This window comes from Salmo trutta, chromosome 32, assembly GCF_901001165.1.
Source record: "Salmo trutta chromosome 32, fSalTru1.1, whole genome shotgun sequence".
NCBI lineage: Eukaryota > Metazoa > Chordata > Actinopteri > Salmoniformes > Salmonidae > Salmo > Salmo trutta.
In genome coordinates this window covers 23599073-23623810 of record NC_042988.1, presented here as the reverse complement: position 1 = coordinate 23623810, position 24738 = coordinate 23599073, and the positions used below count along the sequence as shown (strand labels likewise).

The following is a 24738-nucleotide window of genomic DNA, read 5'->3' as shown; positions in this document are numbered from 1 at the left end:
GATGGGGGGATATACCATTGTAGATTAGGAGACAGCAGTTGGCAATGAATTATTGGGTCAACCTACAGGAACATGGGGTGTCTCATCCTGCAAAATGGATTTTACAGGCATGCTGGGAACATGAGCGAAGACAGAACACAAGCTTTAGGAGGGTGGGTGGGTAATACCCAGGCGAAGGAGATGGGACTGTAATGAAGAGAGTTCAGTCTGAGGACAGAGGACAGGACGTACTGGGTCAGCATTTGTAGGGCAGGAATGTGGGGTGGCAGTCAGGAAACATTACAGAGTATCTCGCTGTATATAAGGCAGAGTTAATGGCCATACTGTTGGCCTTGCAGTGGGTGGAGGAAGTCAAACCGGACAGAGTAGTTATTTGCTCTGATTCATGTGCAGTGTTGATGAGTCTCCAGTCCTTTAGGTCACGTAGCAGAAAATACCTGCCTAATGAGGTGCTACAAACCCATGGCAGGATTAGACAGATGGGTATTCAGATAAGATTTACTTGGGTCCCAGCCCATGTGGGGGTGGAGGAGAACGAGGCAGTTGATGTACTGGCTAAACAAGCACATAGTAGTGGGGATGTTGTAGTTTCAATGAGCAAGGCAGAGGCAACAAACCTTATGTGGACAGTGATGGTGCAGAGATACGAAGGGCAGGCATTTATTTCAAGTACAGAGGCAAGTCGGGAGGGGAAGACGCACATTTATAATTCTAACAGATTTTTTGTTGGCAGAGTATTTAATTGTCTTAAAATATAGTTCAATTTCTTTTTGCATGGGAAGAAGAAGAATAACCAAGCACCAAGCAAGAACCGTGGTCAGACTAATTGAAGGCGTGTCTTGTCACGACAGATGAATCGGGTTGTTTTGCTTGTTCTTACCAGCTCCATAGCTTTGTCAAGTTAGCTAACAGCAGCTCACGGCTGTGGACAGCATGTCCATTCAACACTTAGGGAAACAGGCAACATGCCATGAAATCCCATCAAATTCACAACGCAGATAGATACCCTTATAGCTAAGCTATAAACTAGAGGTGAGTATCAAGCTTTGACATGTTTATCTTCTGTTTTGCGATATTTAGTCAGCTAGCTAGCTAGTGTCTGTTAGCCAGCTAGCTAGCCTTAGCTATCAAGCATCTTGAATTGGGGAGGGCTGGCATGTGTTCCCGTTTTGCCATTAGATTAGCTACTCTATTGTACATGCATGATCGCTCATGTCTAGCTAACGTTACCTAGGTAGGCTCCACAACAAATGTTTTGTGAGTGTTTTATAATTGAGAAAGGAGCACGACAACATGTTTTAATTTTTGTATTTAAAAAAAAACATTTGAGCACAACATGTCCGTGTTAGTCGTTCCTCATCATTACATCACCACGCCAACAAGGCTACAAGGTCAGATTCGCTGACTGGGTGGAGATGTCACAAAGTGTCTTTTGTAGATGTGCATGTAGTGTAAACATGAGATGCAGTACAGTGCAATATTAGTTACTTAGCTAGCTATAGTTTGTTGTCCTGCACCAGAATATAACTTTAGCAGGGTCATTCCTACTGAGCGGTGCCTTTTGGACCAAATAACTTTTGGGGAAATAAAGTATCTCTTTTTTTCTATCAGAAAAAGGACATGTTTGACTTTCAGAAAAACATATTGATCAAACTCAGGCACTTACATTTTTTGAGGTGCATTTTCCAATCTGTTATGTGCGTAATCCTAACAGGGTGGAAATGTATAGACTAAATTAGTCATAGGTCTGTGAGTGAGAGATTGAACTAACACAGTGGTTCCCAAACTTCTTATAGTCCCGTACCCCTTCAAACATTCAACCTCCAGCTGCGTACCCCCTCTAGCACCAGGGTCAGCGCACTCTACAATGTTGTTTTTTGCCATCATTGTAAGCCTGCCACACAAACACTATACAATACATTTATTAAACATAAGAATGAGTGTGAGTTTTTGTCACAACCCGGCTTGTGGGAAGTGACAAAGAGCTCTTATAGGACCAGGGCACAAATAATAATATAATTGATCTCTTTATTTAACCATCTTACATATAAAACCTTATTTGTTAATTGAAAATTGTGACTAACTCATCACAGGTTAATGAGAAGGTTGTGCTTGAAAGGATGCACATAACTCTGCAATGTTAGGTTGTATTGGAGAGAGTCTGTCTTAAATCATTTTCCACATACAGTCTGTGCCTGTATTTAGTTTTCATGCTGGTGAGGGCCGAGAATCCACTCTCACATAGGTATGTGGTTGCAAAGGGCATCAGTGTCTTAACAGCGCGATTTTCCAAGGCAGGATACTCTGAGCACAGCCCAATCCAGAAATCTTCAATTGCGATGAGGCTCTCTTGTTCAGATATTGGTAAGTGGACTGGAGGCAGGGCATGAAAGGGATAACGAATCCAGTTGTTTGTGTCATCCAGTACCTGCATAATTGCGCACCCAACTCACTCAGGTGCTTCGCTATTTCACATTTGACATTGTCCGTAAGCTTGAGTTCATTTGCACACAAAAAAATCATACAATGATGTAAAGACCTGTGTTGTCCTTGTTAATGCAGACAGAGAAGAGCTCCAACTTCTTAATCATAGCTTAAATTTTGTCCCGCACATTGAATATAGTTGCAGAAGAGTCCCTGTAATCCTAGATTCAGATCATTCAGGCGAGAAAAAACATCACCCAGATAGGCCAGCCGTGTGAGAAACTCACCATGCAAGTGGTCAGATAAGTAAAAATTATGCTCAGTAAAGAACTTTAAGTTTATCTCTCAATTTATTTATTTTTTCAATACTTTGCCCCTTGATAACCAGTGCTATAAAAGTTTTTGTTATAAAAGTGTTACGTGGTCTCTGCCCATGTCATTGCATATTGCAGAAAATACACAAGAGTTCAGGGGCCTTGCTTTAACAAAGTTAACCATTTTCACTGTAGTGTCCAAAACGTCTTTCAAGCTGTCAGGCATTCCTGACAGCTTGGGGTGGCAGGTAGCCTAGTGGTTAAAGCATTGGACTAGTAACCGAAAGGTTGCAAGATCGAATCCCCAAGCTGACAAGGTAAAAATCTGTCGTTCTGCCCCTGAACAAGGGGCCGTCATTGAAAATAAGAATTTGTTCTTAACTGACTTGTCTAGTTAAATAAAGGTAAAATAAAAAAATTCCCTTGGCAGCATGAGCGGGTGGATGCTGCAGTGTACCCAAGTGGCGTCGGGAGCAACTGCTTGTCCCGGTGGAAAATGTGAAAAAAAAAAAAGTAAAATACACTGCTCAAAAAAATAAAGGGAACACTTAAACAACACAATGTAACTCCAAGTCAATCCCGCTTCTGTGAAATCAAACTGTCCACTTAGGAAGCAACACTGATTGACAATACATTTCACTTCTGTTGTGCAAATGGAATAGAAAACAGGTGGAAATTATAGGGAATTAGCAAGACACCCCCAATAAAGGAGTGGTTCTGCAGGTGGGGACCACAGACCACTTCTCAGTTGCTATGCTTCCTGGCTGATGTTTTGGTCACTTTTGAATGCTGGCGGTGCTTTCACTCTAGTGGTAGCATGAGACGGAGTCTACAACCCACACAAGTGGCTCAGGTAGTGCAGCTCATCCAGGATGGCACATCAATGCGAGCTGTGGCAAGAAGGTTTGCTGTGTCTGTCAGCGTAGTGTCCAGAGCATGGAGGCACTACCAGGAGACAGGCCAGTACATCAGGAGACGTGGAGGAGGCCGTAGGAGGGCAACAACCCAGCAGCAGGACCGCTACCTCCGCCTTTGTGCAAGGAGGAGGAGGAGGAGCACTGCCAGAGCCCTGCAAAATGACCTCCAGCAGGCCACAAATGTGCATGTGTCTGCTCAAACGGTCAGACACAGACTCCATGAGGGTGGTATGAGGGCCCAACGTCCACAGGTGGGGGTTGTGCTTACAGCCCAGCACCGTGCAGGACGTTTGGCATTTGCTAGAGAACACCAAGATGGGCAAATTCGCCCTGTGCTCTTCACAGATGAAAGCAGGTTCACACTGAGCACGTGACAGACGTGACAGAGTCTGGAGACGCCGTGGAGAACGTTCTGCTGCCTGCAACATCCTCCGCATGACCGGTTTGGCGGTGGGTCAGTCATGGTGTGGGGTGGCATTTCTTTGGGGGGCCGCACAGCCCTCCATGTGCTCGCCAGAGGTAGCCTGACTGCCGTTAGGTACCGAGATTAGATCCTCAGACCCCTTGTGAGACCATATGCTGGTGCGGTTGGCCCTGGGTTCCTCCTAATGCAAGACAATGCTAGACCTCATGTGGCTGGAGTGTGTCAGCAGTTCCTGCAAGAGGAAGGCATTGATGCTATGGACTGGCCCGCCTGTTCCCCAGACCTGAATCCAATTGAGCACATCTGGGACATCATGTCTCGCTCCATCCACCAATGCCACGTTGCACCACAGACTGTCCAGGAGTTGGCGGATGCTTTAGTCCAGGTCTGGGAGGAGATCCCTCAGGAGACCATCCACCACCTCATCAGGAGCATGCCCAGGTGTTGTAGGGAGGTCATACAGGAACGTGGAGGCCACACACACTACTGAGCCTCACTTTGACTTGTTTTAAGGACATTACATCAAAGTTGGATCAGCCTGTAGTGTGGTTTTCCACTTTAATTTTGAGTGTGACTCCAAATCCAGACCTCCATGGGTTGATAAAATGGATTTCCATTGATTTATTTTTGTGTGAGTTGAATGTGCTGACAACAAAATATGTAAAGAAAAAAGTATTTAATAAGATTATTTCTTTCATTCAGATCTAGGATGTATGTTTAAGTGTTTTTTTTTAGCAGTATATTTCTTTTTTTTACGTGAATCACATTTATTTGGCGTACCCCTGATATTTTTGCTCCTACCCCAGTTTGGGAATACCTGAACTAGCATAATGGTGAACACTTTAACAGGATTTTAATTAATCTATCAAACATTTTCAAATGTTTACATTTGGTTAATTTTCAAAATGTTGCCTAAAAGTGGAGATGTACGAGTGGGACATACAGACAAAAAATATATAAAACTGTTTATATTTATTAAGCTTTGCGCCTTTGTTTTCCCACCAAAGAAATTACACTTCCTGAATGTATTGTAGGAAGGGGTTGTTTTCTTAAATGGAGAATTACAACAAGCTATTTATTTTATGTTTATTTAACTAAACAAGTCAGTTAAGAACAAATTCTTATTTACAATGATGGCCAAACCCTAACAACGCTGGGCCAATTGTGCGCTACCCTATGGGACTCAAAACACGGCCGGTTGTGATACAGCCTGGAATTGAACCAGGGTCAGTAGTGATGCCTCTAGCACTGAGAGTTTTATTTTATTTAACTAGGCAAGTCGGTTAAGAACAAATTCTTATTTACAATGATGGCCTAGGAACAGTGGGTATACTACCTTGGTCAGTGGCTGAACAACAGATTTTTACCTTGTCAGCTCGGGGATTGGATCTAGCAACCTTTCGGTTACTGGCCCAACGCTCTAACCACTAGGCTACCTGCCGCCCCAGATGCAGTGCCTTAGAATGCTGCGCTACTTGGGAGCAACTAACAGGGTGGGAAGTGATATCAGGGACACACATAATCTTAAATACAATAATCATGAAGAAAACATTATTGTTGAGAGAATTTAACTAGGACTATAAAATAATGAAGAAAGATTTGATTTATTTATTTTATGGCATATTTCTCCTGGAAGTTGATGAGTAACACCCGGGGACATGGTAAAAATGCCTACATCCACTGAAAAATGTTCAAAATGCATGAAATTCCCTTTCAAGATCCATATTTTTGAGTAAAGGACAGCTGACCTTATATTTAAAGCCTTTTGGAATCCACCTTTTACACAAAATAAGAAGTTCTATTTCCTGGGGACAGAAAAGGCACCATTGTAGGAATGACCCTGCCATTTATCACACAACACAGGGCAAGATTGATGAAGCACATGGATTAGAAATATTATGCATAATAATCAGATGCATGAGCCATAGAGGAAGTAGTTGTTATAATCTTTACTCTTAACAACTTGCTATAACCAATGCTGTCTTAATTCTGTGAAATTAGCCTAGACAATGTTGTAAATGTAGGAATCAGTTCCTGGCCTGTGTTCATATTTTTGCTGAGGGTCGGGATATGGTGGGATTTGTTTTAGGGTAATCCTGCCACAGTCAGCTGCAGTAGGGGGAGGTGATAGTCAAGGAAATTGGAACGTGATCGTCTGCCTGCAAGCCTGCAGTACGAGACATTCGGCATGGCTTGATAAGTGCTCAGTTCCTCTGCAGTGCACAAACACATTCAGCAACACATTCGATCACATGCTTGAGATGGCTCCCTCTGATCAAGAACTGGGCTAGAAACGATTAGCCCTTTACAGAGCTATGTTAGTGGTACTGTAAAGAGATAGGTAGATGTTCTCTCTTGTTGCTTTCTAGACTCTTGCATTCATAATCTGCCAATTATTAATTTATCTTAGTAAACACATTTGATATCACCCATTTCAATTTGCCATTTGTTGTCACCCATTTTCAATTTGCCAGGTTCTAATCCCCCTCGCTGTCTGTATTGAATGTGGGCTTAGTCAATCTTCTGTGGATAGTAGTTTATGTCACCAGATGTGCTATTGTATCAGTGAGGTGTTGTGGGGTTTGAGAACTAGATGCAGTAGCTAGGAGAGGGGAGACGTGCCCACAACAGATACCTTATCTTAGTGTGTCAAGCTCTCTATTATAACCCCTCCTATCCCACATGAACGAGGCTACTGTACGTCTAGTCACTATCACTTAGAAATAGACTCCTGAATATCAAGGTGTTTGTCATTTGGACTAGTAATGGCTGTTGGCTATTCAAGGATCCCTAAGACACACGTTTGGATAATATGCAGGAGCCTGGGGTTAGGCTAAGCTCAAGCTTTACAATAGCCATGCTGTTGTCCAGGCAGTGACCAGGCTGGCCGTCTTGCCCTGAGGACATTCTGTATTTTGTCTCAGTAATCAGGCACAGTTTGACAGAGTATAGCCTAGCTCAAAGCAGAGGCACTCCCTAACAGCCTTGTTTATTTCACATATAATGGAATCCACCAAGCTCTAACTAGCCTCTCATTAGAAGAGAAAATTAAAGTAACGCAATGACATTTGAGTATTGTGGTTAAAGTTGGTGTTTTCTGTCTCCCTGTCTGTCTCAGGTGGTCAGGATGGGGGAGCGGCCTGTTACCCCCTCGGCTGGGATCACTCCAGTGCAGCAGATGCTGGCCTCTGGCACTGGGGCGCTGCTCACATCACTGTTCGGTAAGATCAATGTCCAATAGAGGGGCACAACAACAAACATGTCCTCTCTCTGCCAATAAATAAATAAACCTACCTAGGGAAATTTAAGGGAACCAGTAAAAGCACAGATTGCAAACACCAAGATGGTGGACTGAACACAGACCACCTCAAGATAGAAACGTAATATTCAAAATCGGTAAGTTAGACTAAATATTAGCACTACACAATCTGGTGGGTAATAACCTTCAATCTGGATAACAAAACAAATCATATCATAAGACTAGAGAAATGTATCAACAAATATGATGAAAACAAGCAACACCCAAACATGGCAGAGAGTAAGACAGGGGAACCTATTTCAAAACGAAAACGTGACTCTTCTACAGACACAGACGATTTAATATTTTCACCACCGGGAATGGTAAAGGACAAAACCGATCTGTTAAAATCAATAAATTACAAACTGGATATACTTGAACTAGTCAGTGTTGGTCAATTTCTTCAACAGATGATCAGGTCTATATAATTATCAAACTTATATATACAGTTGAAGTCGGAAGTTTACATACACCTTAGCCAAGTACATTTAAACTCAGTTTTTCACAATTCCTGACATTTAATCCTAGTAAGAATTCCCTGTCTTAGGTCAGTTAGGATCACCACTTTATTTTAAGAATGTGAAATGTCAGAATAATAGTAGAGTGATTTATTTCAGCTTTTATTTATTTCGTCACATTCCCAGTGTGTCAGAAGTTTACATACACTCAATTAGTATTTGGTAGCATTGCCTTTAAGTTGTTTAACTTGGGTCAAATGTTTCGGGTAGCCTTCCACAAGCTTCCCACAATACGTTGGGTGAATTTTGGCCCATTCCTGCTGACAGAACTGGTGTAACTGTCAGGTTTGTAGGCTTCCTTGCTCACACACGCTTTTTCCAGTTCTGCACACAAATGTTCTATAGGATTGAGGTCAGGGCTTTGTGATGGCCACTCCAATACCTTGACTTTGTTGTCCTTAGGCCATTTTGCCACAACTTTGGAAGTATGCTTAGGGTCATTGTCCATTTGGAAGACTCATTTGCGACCAAGCTTTAACTTCCTGACTGATGTCTTGAGATGTTGCTTCAATATAGCCATATAATTTTCCTACCTCATGATGCCATCTATTTTGTGAAGTGCACCAGTCCCTCCTGCAGCAAAGCACCCCCACAACATGATGCTGCCACCCCCGTGCTTCACAGTTGGGATGGTGTTCTTCGGCTTGCAAGCCTCCCCCTTTTTCCTTCAAACATAACAATGGTCATTATGGTCAAACAGTTCTATTTTTGTTTCATCAGACCAGAGGACATTTCTCCAAAAAGTACGATCTTTGTCCCCATGTGAAACCAAGACCAGTGAGGTCTTGGCTGATTTCTTTTGATTTTCCCATAATGTCAAGCAAAGAGGCACTGAGTTTGAAGGTAGGCCTTGAAATACATCCACAGGTACACCTCCAAGTGACTCAAATGATGTCAATTAGCCTATCAGAAGCTTCTAAAGCCATGACATAATTTCCGGGAATTTTCCAAGCTGTTTAAAGGCACAGTCAACTCAGTGTATGTAAACTTCTGACCCACTGGAATTGTGATACAGTGAAATAATCTGTCTGTAAACAATTGTTGGAAAAATGACTTGTCATGTACAAAGTAGATGTCCTAACCGACTTGCCAAAACGATATAGTTTAATAAGAAATTTGTGGTGGTTGAAAAACAAGTTTTAATGACTCCAACCTAAGTGTATGTAAACTTCCCACTTCCACTTTATTTCTTCCATGGGCAAAGAAATTCAAAAGGGGTGATGATATTCATTAACAGTCATTTTGATCCAAATGTGCACATCGTCCAAACAGATCATCAAGGTAGATGGATTATTTTAAATATGTTATTGGACAATAAACAGATATAAGAATTTATCAACTCTACAAGCAACACTAGACTCTATTATTATGGTGGGGGATTTTAATACGATTTTAAATACCTCTATGGACCGGAAAGGAAATCGCACTACAAACTATCACCCTCAGGCACTTAAGGAAATCATGAATGTCATGGATATATGGAGGCTTAAATACCCTGACCTAGTGAGAAATACATGGCGGAGGCTTAATCAAGCTAGTCGTCTTGATTACTTTCTTAGCTAAATGCTTGGCGCATAGAATTAAAAAGGTATTGTCATCCTAATCAGACAGGTTTTTTTACATGGACGATACATTGGAGATAATATAAGACAAGTACTGGAAACAATAGAATACTCACTCCAATAAATTCTCACTCCAATAAATTTGTCTAGAAAGTTAGCAAAAATAGATAAGATTTTGCTACAGTTGAAGTCAGAAGTTTACGCACACTTAGGTTGGAGTCATTAAAACTCGTTTTTCAACCACTCCACAAATTTCTTGTTAACAAACTATAGTTTTGGCAAGTCCGTTAGGACATCTACTTTGTGCATGACACAAGTCATTTTTCCAACAATTGTTTACAGACAGATTATTTCACTTATAATTCACTGTATCACAATTCCAGTGGGTCAGAAGTTTACATACACTAGGTTGACTGTGCCTTTAAACAGCTCGGAAAATTCCCAGAAATGATGTCATTGCTTTAGAAGCTTCTGATAGGCTAATTGACATCATTTGAGTCAATTGGAGGTGTACCTGTGGATGTATTTCAAGGCCTACCTTCAAATTCAGTGCCTCTTTGCTTGACATTATGGGAAAATCAAAAGAAATCAGCCAAGACCTCAAAAAAAAATTGTAGACGTCCACAAGTCTGGTTCATCCCTGGGAGCAATTTCCAAACGCCTGAAGGTACCACGTTCATCTGTACAAACAACAGTATGCAAGTATAAACACCATGGGACCACGCAGCCGTCATACCGCTCAGGAAGGAGATGCATTTTGTCTCCTAGAGATGAACGTACTTTGGTGCAAAAAGTGCAAATCTATCCCAGAACAACAGCAAATGACCTTGAAGATGCTGGAGGAAACGGGTACAAAAGTATCTATATCCACAGTAAAACGACTCCTATATTGATATAACCTGAAAGGCCGCTCAGCAAGGAAGAAGCCACTGCTCCAAAACCGCCATAAAAGCCAGACTATGGTTTGCAACTGCACATGGGGACAAAGATCGTACTTTTTGGAGAAATGTCCTCTGGTCTGATAAAACAAAAATAGAACAGGACAACAAAGTCAAGGTATTTTAGTCACCATAACAAAGCCCTGACCTCAATCCCATAGAAAATTTGTGCGCAGAACTGAAAAAGCGTGTGTGAGCAAGGATGCCTACAAACCTGACTCAGTTACACCAGCTCTGTCAGGAGGAATGGGCCAAAATTCACCCAATGTATTGTGGGAAGCTTGTGGAAGGCTACCTGAAACGTTTGACCCAAGTTAAACAGTTTAAAGTCAATGCTAACAAATAATAATTGAGTGTATGTAAACTTCTGACCCACTGGGAATGTGATGAAAGAAATAAAAGCTGAAATAAATCATTCTCTCTACTATTATTCTGACATTTCACATTGTTGAAATAAAGTGCTGATCCTAACTGACCTAAGACAGGAAATCTTTACTAGGATTAAATGTCAGGAATTGTGAAACTGAGTTTAAATATGTATCTCAGCAAAAAAAAGAAACGTCCCTTTTTCAGGACCCTGTCTTTCAAAGATAATTCGTAAAGATCCAAGTAACTTCACAGATCTTCATTCTAAAAGGTTTAAACACTGTTTCCCATGCTTTTTTAATGAACCATAAACAATTAATGAACATGCACCTGTGGAACGGTCGTTAAGACACTAACAGCTTACAGACGGTAGGCAATTAAGGTCACAGTTATGAAAACTTAAGACACTAAAGAGGCCTTTCTACTGACTCTGAAAAACACCAAAATAAAGCTGCCCAGGGTCCCTGCTCATCTGTGTGAATGTGCCTTAGGCATGCTGCAAGGAGGCATGAGGACTGCAGATGTGGCCAGGGGAATAAATTGCAATGTCTGTACTGTGAGACGCCTAAGACAGCGCTACAGGGAGACAGGACAGACAGCTGATTGTCCTTGCAGTGGCAGACCATGTGTAACAACACCTGCACAGGATCGGTACATCCGAACATCACACCTGTGGGACAGGTACAGGATGGCAACAACTGCCCGAGTTACACCAGGAACGCACAATCCCTCCATCAGTGCTCAGACTGTCCGCAATAGGCTGAGAGAGGCTGGACTGAGGACTTGTAGGCCTGTTGTAAGGCAGGTCCTCACCAGACCTCACCGACAACAACGTTGTCTATGGGCACAAACCCACTGTCGCTGGACCAGACAGGACTGGCAAAAAGTGCTCTTCACTGACCAGTCGCGGTTTTGTCTCACCAGGGGTGATGGTCGGATTCGCGTTTATTGTCGAAGGAATGAGCGTTACACCGAGGCCTGTACTCTGGAGCGGGATCGAGTTGCAGGGTCCGCCATGGTCTGGGGCGGTGTGTCACAGCATCATCGGACTGAGCTTGTTGTCATTGCAGGCAGTCTCAACGCTGTGCGTTACAGGGAAGACATCCTCCTCCCTCATGTGGTACCCTTCCTGCAGGCTCATTCTGACATGACCCTCCAGCATGACAATGCCACCAGCCATACTGCTCGTTCTGTGTGTGATTTCCTGCAGGACAGGAATGTCAGTGTTCTGCTATGGCCAGCGAAGAGCCCAGATCTCAATCCCATTGAGCATGTCTGGGACCTGTTGGATCGGAGGGTGAGGGCTAGGGCCATTCCCCCCCCCCCAGAAATGTCCGGGAACTTGCAGGTGCCTTGGAGGAAGAGTGGGGTAACATCTCACAGCAAGATTTGGCAAATCTGGTTCAGTCCATGAGGAGGAGATGCACTGCAGTTCTTAATGCAGCTTGTGGCCACACCAGACACTGACTTATTTTTGATTTTGACCCCCCCCCCCCCCCCCCCCCCCTTTGTCCAGGGACACATTATTTCATTTCTGTTAGTCACATCTGTGGAACTTGTTCAGTTTGTGTCTCAGTTGTTGAATCTTATGTTCATACAAATATTTACACATGTTTAGGTTTGCTGAAAATAAATGCAGTTGACAGTGAGAGGACGTTTCTTTTTTTGCTGAGTTTATATGCACACACACACACATTGATCAGAAATACAGTGTAGACATTAATGTTGTGAATGGCTATTGTAGCTGGAAACAGCAGATTTAAAAAAAAAAATTGAATATCTATGTAGGCGTACAGAGGCCCATTATCAGCAACCATCATTCCTGTGTTCCAATGGCACGTTGTGTTAGCCAATCCAAGTTTATAATTTTAAAAGGCTAATTGATCATTAGAAAACCCTTTTTTGCAATTATGAAAACTGTTGGTCTGATTTAAAGAAGCAATAAAACTGGCCTTTAGACTAGTTTAATATCTGGAGCATCAGCATTTGTGGGTTCGATTACAGGCTCAAAATGTCCAGAAACAAAGACCTTTCTTCTAAAACTCATCAGTCTATTCTTGTTCTGAGAAATGAAGGCTATTCCCTGCGAGAAATTGCCAAGAAACTGAAGATCTCATACAATGCTGTGTTCTACTCCATTCACAGAACAGTACAATCTGTCTCTAACCAGAATAGAAAGAGGAGTAGGAGGCCCTGGTGCACAACTAGTCCTCAACTGGCAGCGTCATTAAAAAGTGCCTGTAAAACACCAGTCTCAATGTCAACAGTGATGAGGCGACTCCAGGATGCTGGCCTTCATGAATGTCTCGTATGCTGTGTAATGGAACGAACAAATTAATGACTTGATTGATGCAGTAGCCTATATAACTATTGAAATATAGGCCTAAGACAGTTACAGTACACAGGATGTGGTCTTAGGCCTACAGCTCGATGGTGGTTATACAAGGCTGCTATTCTAAGCCTACTAATTATGTCATTACTTATTATTATTATTATTATTATACTTATTATTATTATTATTATTATTATTGTTATGATGATCATAATAATAGTAATGATAACAATAAGGAGATCCAGAAATGGGAGGGTTATTATAAATTCTTTTTCTGACAATGTTGAATGGTGTAAACAACACTAAATAATACCAGAGAAGTCTGATTTAATCAACAATAGTCAGTGTAAATAAAGGGTAAAGGTACAAGACTGTGTACATATCTGGCTGGACGTTTCTAATGTCAGGTGTTTGCCCTTGGTGCAGCCTTCTGGTTCCGTTTTTACCTCAGCCCTCACTTTACCAGCCCCGTGGTCCGCCAATGCCGTCGCCACACTCTTTGGCCTCTCCTTTGTCATTGAAGTGAACTGTTTTGATTGACTTTGAGTCCACACACGCAATCACATGTATATTGACTCACTGTAATAATTTTTTGGGCGCCATGCCGACGCCCATGAATCTGAAAACTGATGTTGGGTTCGTTTTAAGTAGCAATGATATCCTTCTCCACCGTCTTATGACAGATTTCACAAACCAGTCATGACTGTTCAATTTGTATTTTTTTTATGTAGGTTTCTTTCCAGCAAATTATAACTATTGTAGCAAAGGAGTTTTGAAGTTGAGGGTGCAGTATTTCTGAAGTTTGGCAATGAGGACAAAAACTAGCATAGTTCAGTAGCCAGCTAGTTTAGCCAGGGAAAATGAGCTCGGACCTAGTGCGCATGTGCATCAGGCAAATTCAGGAGACAGATTATAGATTTTATGCCCTGATATCAGGAGCTGGTGGCGAAAAGTGAGATTAAACAATTCAGATACTAAAACAAATTAATCAGATGACAAATATTTTTTTTATTTAACCAGGTAGGCTAGTTGAGAACAAGTTCTCATTTGCAACTGCGACCTGGCCAAGATAAAGCGTAGCAATTCGACACATACAACAACAGTTACACATGGAATAAACAAAACATACAGTCAATAATACAGTAGAACAAAAGAAAACAAAAAGTCTATATACAGTGAGTGCAAATGAGGTAAGTTAAGGCAATAAATAGGCCATGGTGGCGAAGTAATTACAATATAGCAAATAAACACTGGAATGGTAGATGTGCAGAAGATGAATGTGCAAGTAGAGATACTGGGGTGCAAAGGAGCAAGATAAATAAATAAATACAGTATGGGGATGAGGTAGGTAGATAGATGGGCTGTTTACAGATGGGCTATGTACAGGTGCAGTGATCTGTGAGCTGCTCTGACAGCTGGTGCTTAAAGCTAGTGAGGGAGATATTAGTCTCCAGCTTCAGAGATTTTTGCAGTTCGTTCCAGTCATTGGCAGCAGAGAACTGGAAGGAAAGGCGACCAAAGGAGGAATTGGCTTTGGGGGTGACCAGTGAGATATACCTGCTGGAGCGCGTGCTACGAGTGGGTGCTGCTATGGTGACCAGTGAGCTGAGATAAGGTGGGGCTTTACCTAGCAGAGACTTGTAGATGACCTGTAGCCAGTGGGTTTGGCGACGAGTATGAAGCAAGGGCCAACCAACGAGAGCGTACAGGTCGCAATGGTGGGTAGTGTATGGGGCTTTGGTGACAAAACGGATGGCACTGTGATAGACTGCATCCAGTTTGTTGAGTAGAGTGTTGGAAACTATTTTATAGATGACATCACTGAAGTCGAGGATCGGTAGGATGGTCAGTTTTACGAGGGTGTGTTTGGCAGCATGAGTGAAGGATGCTTTGTTGCGATATAGGAAGCCGATTCTAGATTTAATTTTGGATTGGAGATGCTTAATGTGAGTCTGGAAGGAGAGTTTACAGTCTATTTGTAGTTGTCCACGTATTCTAAGTCAGAGCCGTCCAGAATAGTGATGCTGGACGGGCGAGCAGGTGCGGGCAGTGATCGATTGAATAGTATGCATTTAGTTTTACTGCGTTTAAGAGCAGTTGGAGGCCATGGAAGGAGAGTTGTATGGCATTGAAGCTCGTCTGGAAGTTAGTTAACACAGTGTCCAAAGAGGGGCCAGAAGTATACAGAATGGTGTCGTCTGCGTAGAGGTGGATCAGAGAATCACCAGCAGCAAGAGCAACATCATTGATCTATACAGAGAAGAGTCGGCCCGAGAATTGAACCCTGTGGCACATCCATAGAGACTGCCAGAGGTCCGGACAACAGGCCCTCCGATTTGACACACTGAACTCTATCAGAGAAGTAGTTGGTAAACCAGGCGAGGCAATCATTTGAGAAACCAAGGCTGTCGAGTCTGTGAATAAGAATGTGGTGATTGACAGAGTCGAAAGCCTTGGCCAGGTCGATGAATACGGCTGCACAGTAATGTCTCTTATCGATGGCGGTTATGATGTCGTTTAGGACCTTGAGCGTGGCTGAGGTGCACCCATGACCAGCTCTGAAACCAGATTGCATAGTGGAGAAGGTACGGTGGGATTCGAAATGGTCGGTAATCTGTTTGTTAACTTGGTTTTCGAAGACCTTAGAAAGACAGGGTAGGATAGATATAGGTCTGTAGTAGTTTGGGTCTATAGTGTCACCCCCTTTGAAGAGGGGGATGACCGCGGCAGCTTTCCAATTTTTGGGAATGTCAGACGATACCAAAGAGGTTGAACAGGCTAGTAATAGGGGTTGCAACAATTTCGGCAGATCATTTTAGAAAGAGAGGGTCCAGATTGTCTTGCCCGGCTGATTTGTATGGGTCCAGATTTTGCAGCTCTTTCAGAACATCAGCTATCTGGATTTCGGTGATGGAGAAATGGTGGGGGCTTCGGCAGGTTGCTGTGGAGGGTGCCGGGCAGTTGACCGGGGTAGGGGTAGCCAGGTGGAAAGCATGGCCAGCCGTAGAGAAATGCTTATGAAATTCTCAATTATAGTGGATTTATCGGTGGTAACAGTGTTTCCTGGGATACCCCGGCCAGGTCGATTAGAAAGGCCTGCTCGCAGAAGTGTTTTAGGGAGCGTTTGACAGTGATGAGGGGCAGTCGTTTGGTCGCAGACCCATTACGGATGCAGGCAATGAGGCAGTGATCGCTGAGATCTTGATTGAAAACAGCAGAAGTGTATTTGGAGGGCGAGTTAGTTAGGATGACATCTATGAGGGTGCCCGTGTTTACAGATTTGGGGTTGTACCTGGTAGGTTTATTTGATAATTTGTGTGAGATTGAGGGCATCAAGCTTAGATTGTAGGGTGGCCGGGGTGTTAACCTCTAGGGGCTATGTGGGACGCAAGTGTCCCACCCCTGGTACACACTATCAACAACAGGTGAAATATCAAGAGCGCCAAATTTGAAAACAATTAAATGTCATAATTCAAATTTCTCAAACATACAACTATCTTACACCCTTTGAAAGATAAACATCTCCTTAATCTAACCACGTTGTCCGATTTCAAAAAGGCTTTACGGCGAAAGCATAAAGTTAGATTATGTTAGGAGAGTACATTGACAATAGCTGTGTGTAATGTTTTGTCAATTCAAAGACAGGCGTCACCAAAAGCAGAAAACCAGCTAAAATTATGCACTAACCTTTGACAATCTCCATCAGATGACACTCCTAGGACATTATGTTAGACAATACATGCATTTTTAGTTCTATCAAGTTCATATTTATATCCAAAAACAGCGTTTTACTATGGTGTTGATGTTCAGGAAATCGTTTCCCTCCAATAACCGCCAGTCAATCAGCACAACAAATTAAATAATTACTATTCGAAAACATTGGTAAATATTATATTGTCATTCAAAGAATTATAGATTTACATCTCTTGAACGCAACCGGATTGCCAGATTTAAAAATAACCTTACTGGGAAATCACACTTTGCAATAATCTGAGCACTGCGCCCAGAAAAATACGCTTTGCGATACAGACTAACCGCCATGTTGGAGAGATCGAAAATACTATGTAAATAATCCATTACCTTTGATTCTCTTCATCAGATGTCACTTCCAGGAATCCCAGGTCCATAACGAATGTAGTTTTGTTCGAAAAAGCTAATAATTTATGTCCAAAAAGCTCCGTGTTGTTAGCACATGATCTATGCCCGCCGGATTTCACTTCATGAACGAGGGGGGAAAAAATATTTACGTTCGTTCAAACATGTCAAACGTTGTATAGCATAAATCATTAGTGCCTTTTTTAACCAGAACATGAATAATATTCAAGGCGGACGATTGCATTCTCTTTTAAAACGTATTGGAACAAGAGTACTCAACATGAACTCGCGCACCAGAGTCTAATCGGCCACCACCGTTCCATGGCTCTTGTTCGGTCAGATCTCACAGTATAAGACTCAAAACACTTTGTAAAGACTGGTGACATCTAGTGGAAGCCATAGGAAGTGCTCCACGATTAATAAGCCCCTGTGTGTTTCAATGGCATAGGCTTAAAGATAATTCAACACATCAGGTATCCACTTCCTGTCAGAATTTGTCTCAGGGTTTTGACTGCCATATGAGTTCTGTTATACTTACAGACACCATTCAAACAGTTTTAGAAAATTCAGTGTTTTCTATCCAAACCTGAACAATAATATGCATATTCTAGCTTCTGAGTTGGTGTAGGAGGCAGTTAAAAATGGGCACATATTTTTTTGAAAATTCTCAATACTGCCTCCTAGACCTAAGAAGTTTTAAGCATGTCCCAGTTTAGGTCACCTAGTAGCACGAGCTCAGAAGATAGATGGGGGGCAATCAATTCACATATGGTATTGAGGGCACAGCTGGGGGCAGAGGGAGGTCTATAGCAAGCAGCAACAGTGAGAGACTTGTTTCTGGAAAGGTGAATTTTTAGAAGTAGAAGCTCGAATTGTTTGGGTACAGACTTGGATAGTAATACAGAACTCTGCAGGCTATCTTTGCAATAGATTGCAACACCGCCCCCTTTGGCAGTTCTATCTTGGCGGAAAATGTTATAGTTAGCAATGGAGATTTCAGGGTTTTTGGTGGTTTTCCTAAGCCAGGATTCAGACATGGCTAAGACATCCGGGTTAGCAGAGTGTGCTAAAGCAGTGAGTAAAACAAACTTAGGGAGTAGGCTTCTAATGTTAACATGCATGAAACCAAGGCTATTACGGTTACAGAAGTCAACAAATGAGAGCACCTGGGGAGTGGGAGTGGAGCTAGGCACTGCAGGACCTGGATTAACCTCCACATCACCAGAGGAGCAAAGAAGAAGTAGGATAAGGGTACGGCTAAAGGCTATTCGAACTGGCCGTCTAGCACGTTTGGAACAGAGAGTAAAAGGAGCAGGTTTCTGGGCACGATAGCATAGATTCAAGGCATAGTGTACAGACAAGGGTAAGGTAGGATGTGGGTACATTGGAGGTAAACCTGGAGAGTGAATTGATATACAGTACTGAAATCAGCTGTAACTGTCAATTGTAACAAAGCTATATTAGATACTGTCTCAGAATTAGCTATCTTGTTGACCATGCTGTTTTTCATCAGGTTACGGGCAGGATTATGATTCATGATATCAAGACTTGATTTGCACTCTTTTAGCTGTTGAAAAATAAAATGTTTGTAAAAAGTATTTGTATAAAAACGATTAAATGTTATTAAATATGTACAGAATTTACATGAGCTCTCTACCTAGCCTGCCACTAGGTGCCATGGCAACTGTAGAACTAGGATGAAATGTTCCATCATGGGTGACCAAAGCCTCCACGACAACACAGGAGTCTGCCACAACTGCATCAGAGGCTGTCACTGGTTCAGTTTGTGTGTCAGCCTGTGTCCATCTGAGCTCCACTCCAGTCTGGTTGTACAGGTTGAGGTCTGGCTAGTCTGACCAGACTCCAAAGCCTGTGGAACAAGTGTCCAAGCCTTATGTGTAGGACCCCCCCCCCCCACAGATTTTTTTTTCAGGGAAGACACCGTTCTTGTAGAACACTATTCCATTTTCCCAGATCCACACACGCACTGCACCACACACGCTCACACTCGTGTATGCATATGTTCCTCATTGACGAGGCCCATGATGGGTGTAAATAGATCAGTATAATTGACTCTGTCTCTCTTTCACAGTCACACCACTGGACGTTGTGAAGATAAGGCTGCAGGCCCAGCAAACACCATTCTATCAAGGTAGAACACTAACAGATAACATTCACTGCTTATACGATGAGTCTGCTTATTGCTTCTTACCATTGCGGGGATAGCCTGAGAATTAGATGTTTATGTCCCCACTCCCCACCCCTGAAAACTGGGGAGCCAGGTAGCCTAGTGGTTAGCGCATTGGGCCAGTAACCGAAAGGTTGCTAGATCGAATCCCCGAGTTGACAAGGTACAAATCTGTTGTTCTGCTCCTGAACAAGCCACTGATCCTAGGCCGTCATTGTAAATAAGAATTTGTTCTTAACTGACTTACCTAGTTAAATAAAACATTTATAAATTAAAAGAAAACTCAACTGCACTGTCATCTCTCTCCCTGTGAGAGACTACATTCAGCCTCTTGCCCATCTGCTCCCTAAGCCTCAATAATAGAATAGGGGTTGAGGTAAAGGGGGTTTAGAAGTCCTTATGTCAGCAATGTTGACCTTCGGCAGCCATGTCAGGCTACATTTAGTGGAATGTGAGACATGCTTTAGCTTTTCTCTGCTCAAATGCATATTTTGTGTGTCTTGTGCTCTTTCATTGTCTCTCTATCTCTGTGTTTCTATCTCTCTCTCTTTGCTTTGTTTCATAGCTTTAGCTGCTGACTCTGCTTCATGGAGTGGTGTAATCCGCCCCTCCAAATGTGAGTATAACCCTCCGGCGCCGCTCGCTGCATGCCCAGACTTTGCCCAGTCTGACTGACTACGTGTGTCTATCTGGCACTGCTCTGCCAATATGACCTACTAACAAACTGTGTTTCCTGGGAAAACAAAACAAATGCACTTTAACCATATTCTGAGGAAATTCATTTTGAAGTCTTTGGCAATTATATGTACCCTCTGTCAAAAAATTTAACTTCATACTCTTCCTCAGTGCGCCCTCATACTCTTCCTCAGTGCACCCTCATACTCTCAGCTGAATGATTATATGGGCTACAGCCTTGGCTCTCTCTCAGCTACACCATGACTCACTCTGAACATTTTATAAAGAAAACTAAGGAAAATTAGCCCAGCTAGTTAGTATTAGCATATTGAACTTCACAACGAAATGATGTGGTAACAATGAGTGTTTTCTGGTACTTGAAAGAATTCAACGTGATTCATAGCTACCGGGTATCAAATTGTGCTTTGTGGTACTTGTGTTAACGAATCTCAAAGAAACAAACAAGTAGTTCATAGGTTATACTGTATAACACCCATTTTACTATGTCATTTTCTATTACTAGAGGAGCTCGTTTGTTTGTTTATAGATTTTCTCCTCAAATCCTTTGCCTTGGATTGACCATTTGCCAATATTTAAAATAAGGCAAACACTAGTAGTCCAGAGCAGTCTTGGCTAGAGCAGACCTTGGCTAGAGCAGGCCTTGGCTAGAGCAGACCTTGGCTAGAGCAGACCTTGGCTAGAGCAGGCCTTGGCTAGAGCAGGCCTTGGCTAGAGCAGGCCTTGGCCAGAGCAGGCCTTGGCCAGAGCAGGCCTTGGCCAGAGCAGGCCTTGGCCAGAGCAGGCCTTGGCTAGAGCAGGCCTTGGCCAGAGCAGGCCTTGGCCAGAGCAGGCCTTGGCCAGAGCAGGCCTTGGCCAGAGCAGGCCTTGGCCAGAGCAGCCTTGGCCAGAGCAGGCCTTGGCCAGAGCAGCCTTGGCCAGAGCAGCCTTGGTGTTATCGTCCCCAGTGTCTGTCTGACCGGTCATTGCCATTACCTCTGTTATTAATAGCTTATCTAACCTCTGTCATGGACACCCTCACATCAAAATAAGTTAAACTATTGACTGAAAAACAAACAGTTAAAGTATTTTTTTTTTTTACCAATGTCATTATTTTATAGAACTATTGAATATCCATTCATTTGACATAGAACTAGAAGCTATAGATGTATCAAACGGACATACTGTAATTACACATGAATGCGTGCCCTACAGAGACGCCAACGTTTGGCATTACTCCCAGTAGGTTCACATTTACCGATCTATAGTCTAGATAGAAGTAGAGCTTCATGTCTCATACAGTAACGTATTAACCAGTATGGTTATGTTTTGGTGACCCTGTTCTTGTGTTTTGTCTCTCAGGGAAGTGCTTCCTGTATTGTAATGGCCTGATGGATCACATCTATGTGTGTCAGTACGGGGCCAGCTGCACCAGCTGGTACAAAACACCAACCCACTTCAGTGGCACCCTGGTAAGAGACTCAGAACCCTCTTATTCGCTCCCACCAACACAGCACAACATCACCTGGTTTGACATCATTAAAGCACTGGATGGGGAAGGACCTGTCTTTTGAAGTCCCAAATGTTTGTATTTTTTTGGAACTCCACAGTTCCCAAGGACAAACACAGTCTGGTGTTTGTTTTTCTCAGGATGCTTTTGTGAAGATCACGCGCAACGAGGGGGTCAGGTCTCTGTGGAGCGGGCTGCCTCCCACGCTGTGAGTCACTGGGCTATTTCAAGTACATGTATTTGTAATAAAGAACGGTAACAAGAGCGATCAGTCCTTGATTGTATAAAAGAGAAACTCAGAACTATGACGTTATGATTTCAATATCAGTGTGTTTTGCACCTAATCATGTAACAGCTTGCAGAGCTTTGAGATTGACAGTCTCTTCCTGTTTGTGTACAGGGTGATGGCGGTGCCTGCCACGGTCATCTACTTCACCTGCTATGACCAGCTCAGAGACTTACTGCGCTACGGCATGGGGTTCCAAGGCAACTACATCCCCCTGGTGGCAGGGGGTCTCGCTAGACGTAAGTGGACTACATGGGACGGGGGGTCACAATGTCTGGAAGTTGATTAAGTCTTGATTATGATACAGTTCAGTTGTCACACACCACACTAAGAATGTAGATGTATAATAATGCCATTATTACATTTTTCCCTTCTGTAACATATTGTGTTTGTTGCTGCCCCTCTTCCGTTGACTCCCCCGTCTCTGTGTTCTCCAGTGGGAGCAGTGAGTGTGATCAGCCCATTAGAGCTGGTGCGTACCAAGATGCAGTCCCAGAAGCTGACCTACAGCGAGCTGAGGGTGTGTATCCGCTCTAGTGTTGCCCAGGATGGCTGGCTGTCCCTGTGGAGGGGCTGGGGACCCACCGTCCTACGAGACGTCCCCTTCTCAGGTGAGACTTCACCTCCATGGACGTTATGTCACTAACCATCTATCTGTCACTGCTAGGGCTTAGTTGGACTGGTTGATAGAAGTTGGGGGTTACATAATGAAGACCGCCTGTGTGGGTGAATAATAAATACTATCTTCGGTGTGATAATGTTTCTCAGTGACCTTTCAACCTGACTGTTTTTCTGTGTCTGTGTGTGCAGCCCTGTACTGGTTCAACTATGAGCTGGTGAAGGCCCAGCTGTGTGATCAGTACCATGTGTCTCAGGCCACCTTCTCCATCAGCTTCACAGCAGGGGCCATCTCTGGAGCTGTGAGTATCTCATTAATACATCTACTGGGAATTTACAATGTAAAGCAGATGTGTTCTATTAGATTTCATGAAGATGATGAATGGTTTGTACATTGCAAGGTGTATACAGTTAAATAATCAAACTCTTTTTTTTTTCCCAGCTCCTATTCTTTTCAGTTTACTGTAAGTGAGGCAGAGGTGTGTTTTATTATAGGTAGATCATTGACAAATATGGATAAGATTTCAGTGTGCTCTCTCTCACCAGGAAAGGAAAGCCAGTTGTAACCCAGATGTTATTTGTATTTATGACAGAAAGAGGCCATGATAAATCAAACCAAATGCCTCTCCCTGCTGAAAACAGACCTATGTTTGTTTAGAGAGATTCTCTCATATATGAGAGAAGTGGACACACTTACTTAGCCTAGATCTGTAGTAAAACAGGAAGTTCCCTGTCAAATCATGGCAGTTCTACAGTCCTCATGAGTTATTATAAGGGTTGCGTTGACACCAGAAAAAAATAGAGAATTGCTGTGTTATTGTGACAACCATTAGACTGTTGATAATTGATAACAGGTGGATCCCTGGTTAAAGCCTGTTTTTAGTGTTTCACCTGTCTAGTTACATAACGTACTGCTGATCAATAGATCAGGGGGTGAGTTATGTTGATTTCACTAGGTATTGCTTATAGAGAGTGTGTCTATTGTCTTCTGTCCCAGGTGGCTGCCATCATGACCCTGCCTTTTGACGTGGTGAAGACGCGGAGACAGATCCAACTGGGAGAGATGGAGACACTGGGAGGTGTGTAATTACAGGGTCTTATGTACCCATATGGCCATTCACGTCTGATATTGTATTTTATCCTCTCTGATAGAACGTAGGATTGCCCACTAAATCGCTGTCTTTCTCCCCTTCCTCCCAGTCCCTGTGAAGAATCCCACATCCACATGGCATATCATGAGGGGAATTTGGGCTGAATCGGGATACAGGGGGCTCTTTGCGGGTAAGTCCAAAAGGATATATAAAAAGTATATATTTGCAATGCCTGAAGCGCAGGTATAGTAAGCAGTCTGAATGTAGGACTAAATCAGGTAAATTGTGTCTCTTTATCCCCCTCAGGTTTCCTACCCAGGGTGATCAAAGTGGCCCCAGCCTGTGCTGTCATGATCAGCACATATGAGTTTGGGAAGATCTTCTTCCAGAAGATGAACCTTGACCGGGAGCAACAGGCCTGCTGAGGGGCTGTGTGTGTGGAGAAGCAGGGTTGGCTGCCTTCTTCTCGGGCAGAATGGGAAGAGACTATTAGCAGCTGCCAATGCACGCTCACATGCACACTGTGCAAGACTGCTCCTGGTTAAGACTTTGCACCTAGAAACCTGAGCTTCAAATCACACTGGAGGAGTCTGTCGCTCAATTCAGACAAAGGCAAAGACATGAGGAATGGGCTTTTTTTGTCTGTTTTCTAGCCCTTTCTATTGGCCCACAGGGAGGCTACTCCTACAACTGTGAACACTGTCATACGTGTATCCATGAATGTGTCCATTAGTTAAATTCAGAACTGTGGGGGAACGGCCCTGTGACCTAAGGCGTATTCAGACTTTAGCATGCTTTCCTTGCACGCTAAAAGGTGTTCATCTTTGCTAGTGCAGCCCCCTGCTGTTCATACCTGGGAGAACACTTCTAACAACAACCCTAAAAAAACTGCATGCAAAGTAATCCATTCAATCAAGACCTTCTCTTCAACGACATTGATCTTCAATTTGTGTGTTTATGATTTCTTGTGTACCTTACATGGATGTATAGAATGTTTTATATGCTGTGACTGGTTTTACTAGTTTTTTTTATTCAGTCAGAGGGATACAGATCATCTAACAGAATGCCTAATTGGATTGAAAGACATTTGATTTTTTTTTTTTTTTCACCTTTATTTAACCAGGTAGGCTAGTTGAGAACAAGTTGAGATGGACAGTTGTAAAATAAAAAAGGTGTTGCACCAAT

General features: G+C 42.9%; 1 protein-coding gene across 2 annotated transcripts; it reads left to right on the top strand.

Moving 5' to 3' along the window:
* Positions 1-330: 330 nt before the first annotated feature.
* On the top strand, positions 331-24738 carry LOC115171469 (solute carrier family 25 member 39). 2 transcript variants are annotated; one of them, XM_029728299.1, is made up of 12 exons: positions 345-1032; positions 7198-7300; positions 19281-19340; positions 19942-19992; positions 21411-21520; positions 21699-21766; positions 21959-22083; positions 22282-22455; positions 22655-22764; positions 23460-23541; positions 23663-23743; positions 23860-24738. In XM_029728299.1, exons 2-12 carry the CDS (start codon positions 7207-7209, stop codon positions 23976-23978), a joined length of 1074 nt encoding a protein of 357 aa, XP_029584159.1. In that variant the 5' UTR covers positions 345-1032; positions 7198-7206; the 3' UTR covers positions 23979-24738. The 2 variants fall into 2 exon arrangements, with proteins under 2 accessions (XP_029584160.1, XP_029584159.1); XM_029728300.1 differs by lacking the exon at positions 19942-19992 and having other exon boundaries at positions 331-1032.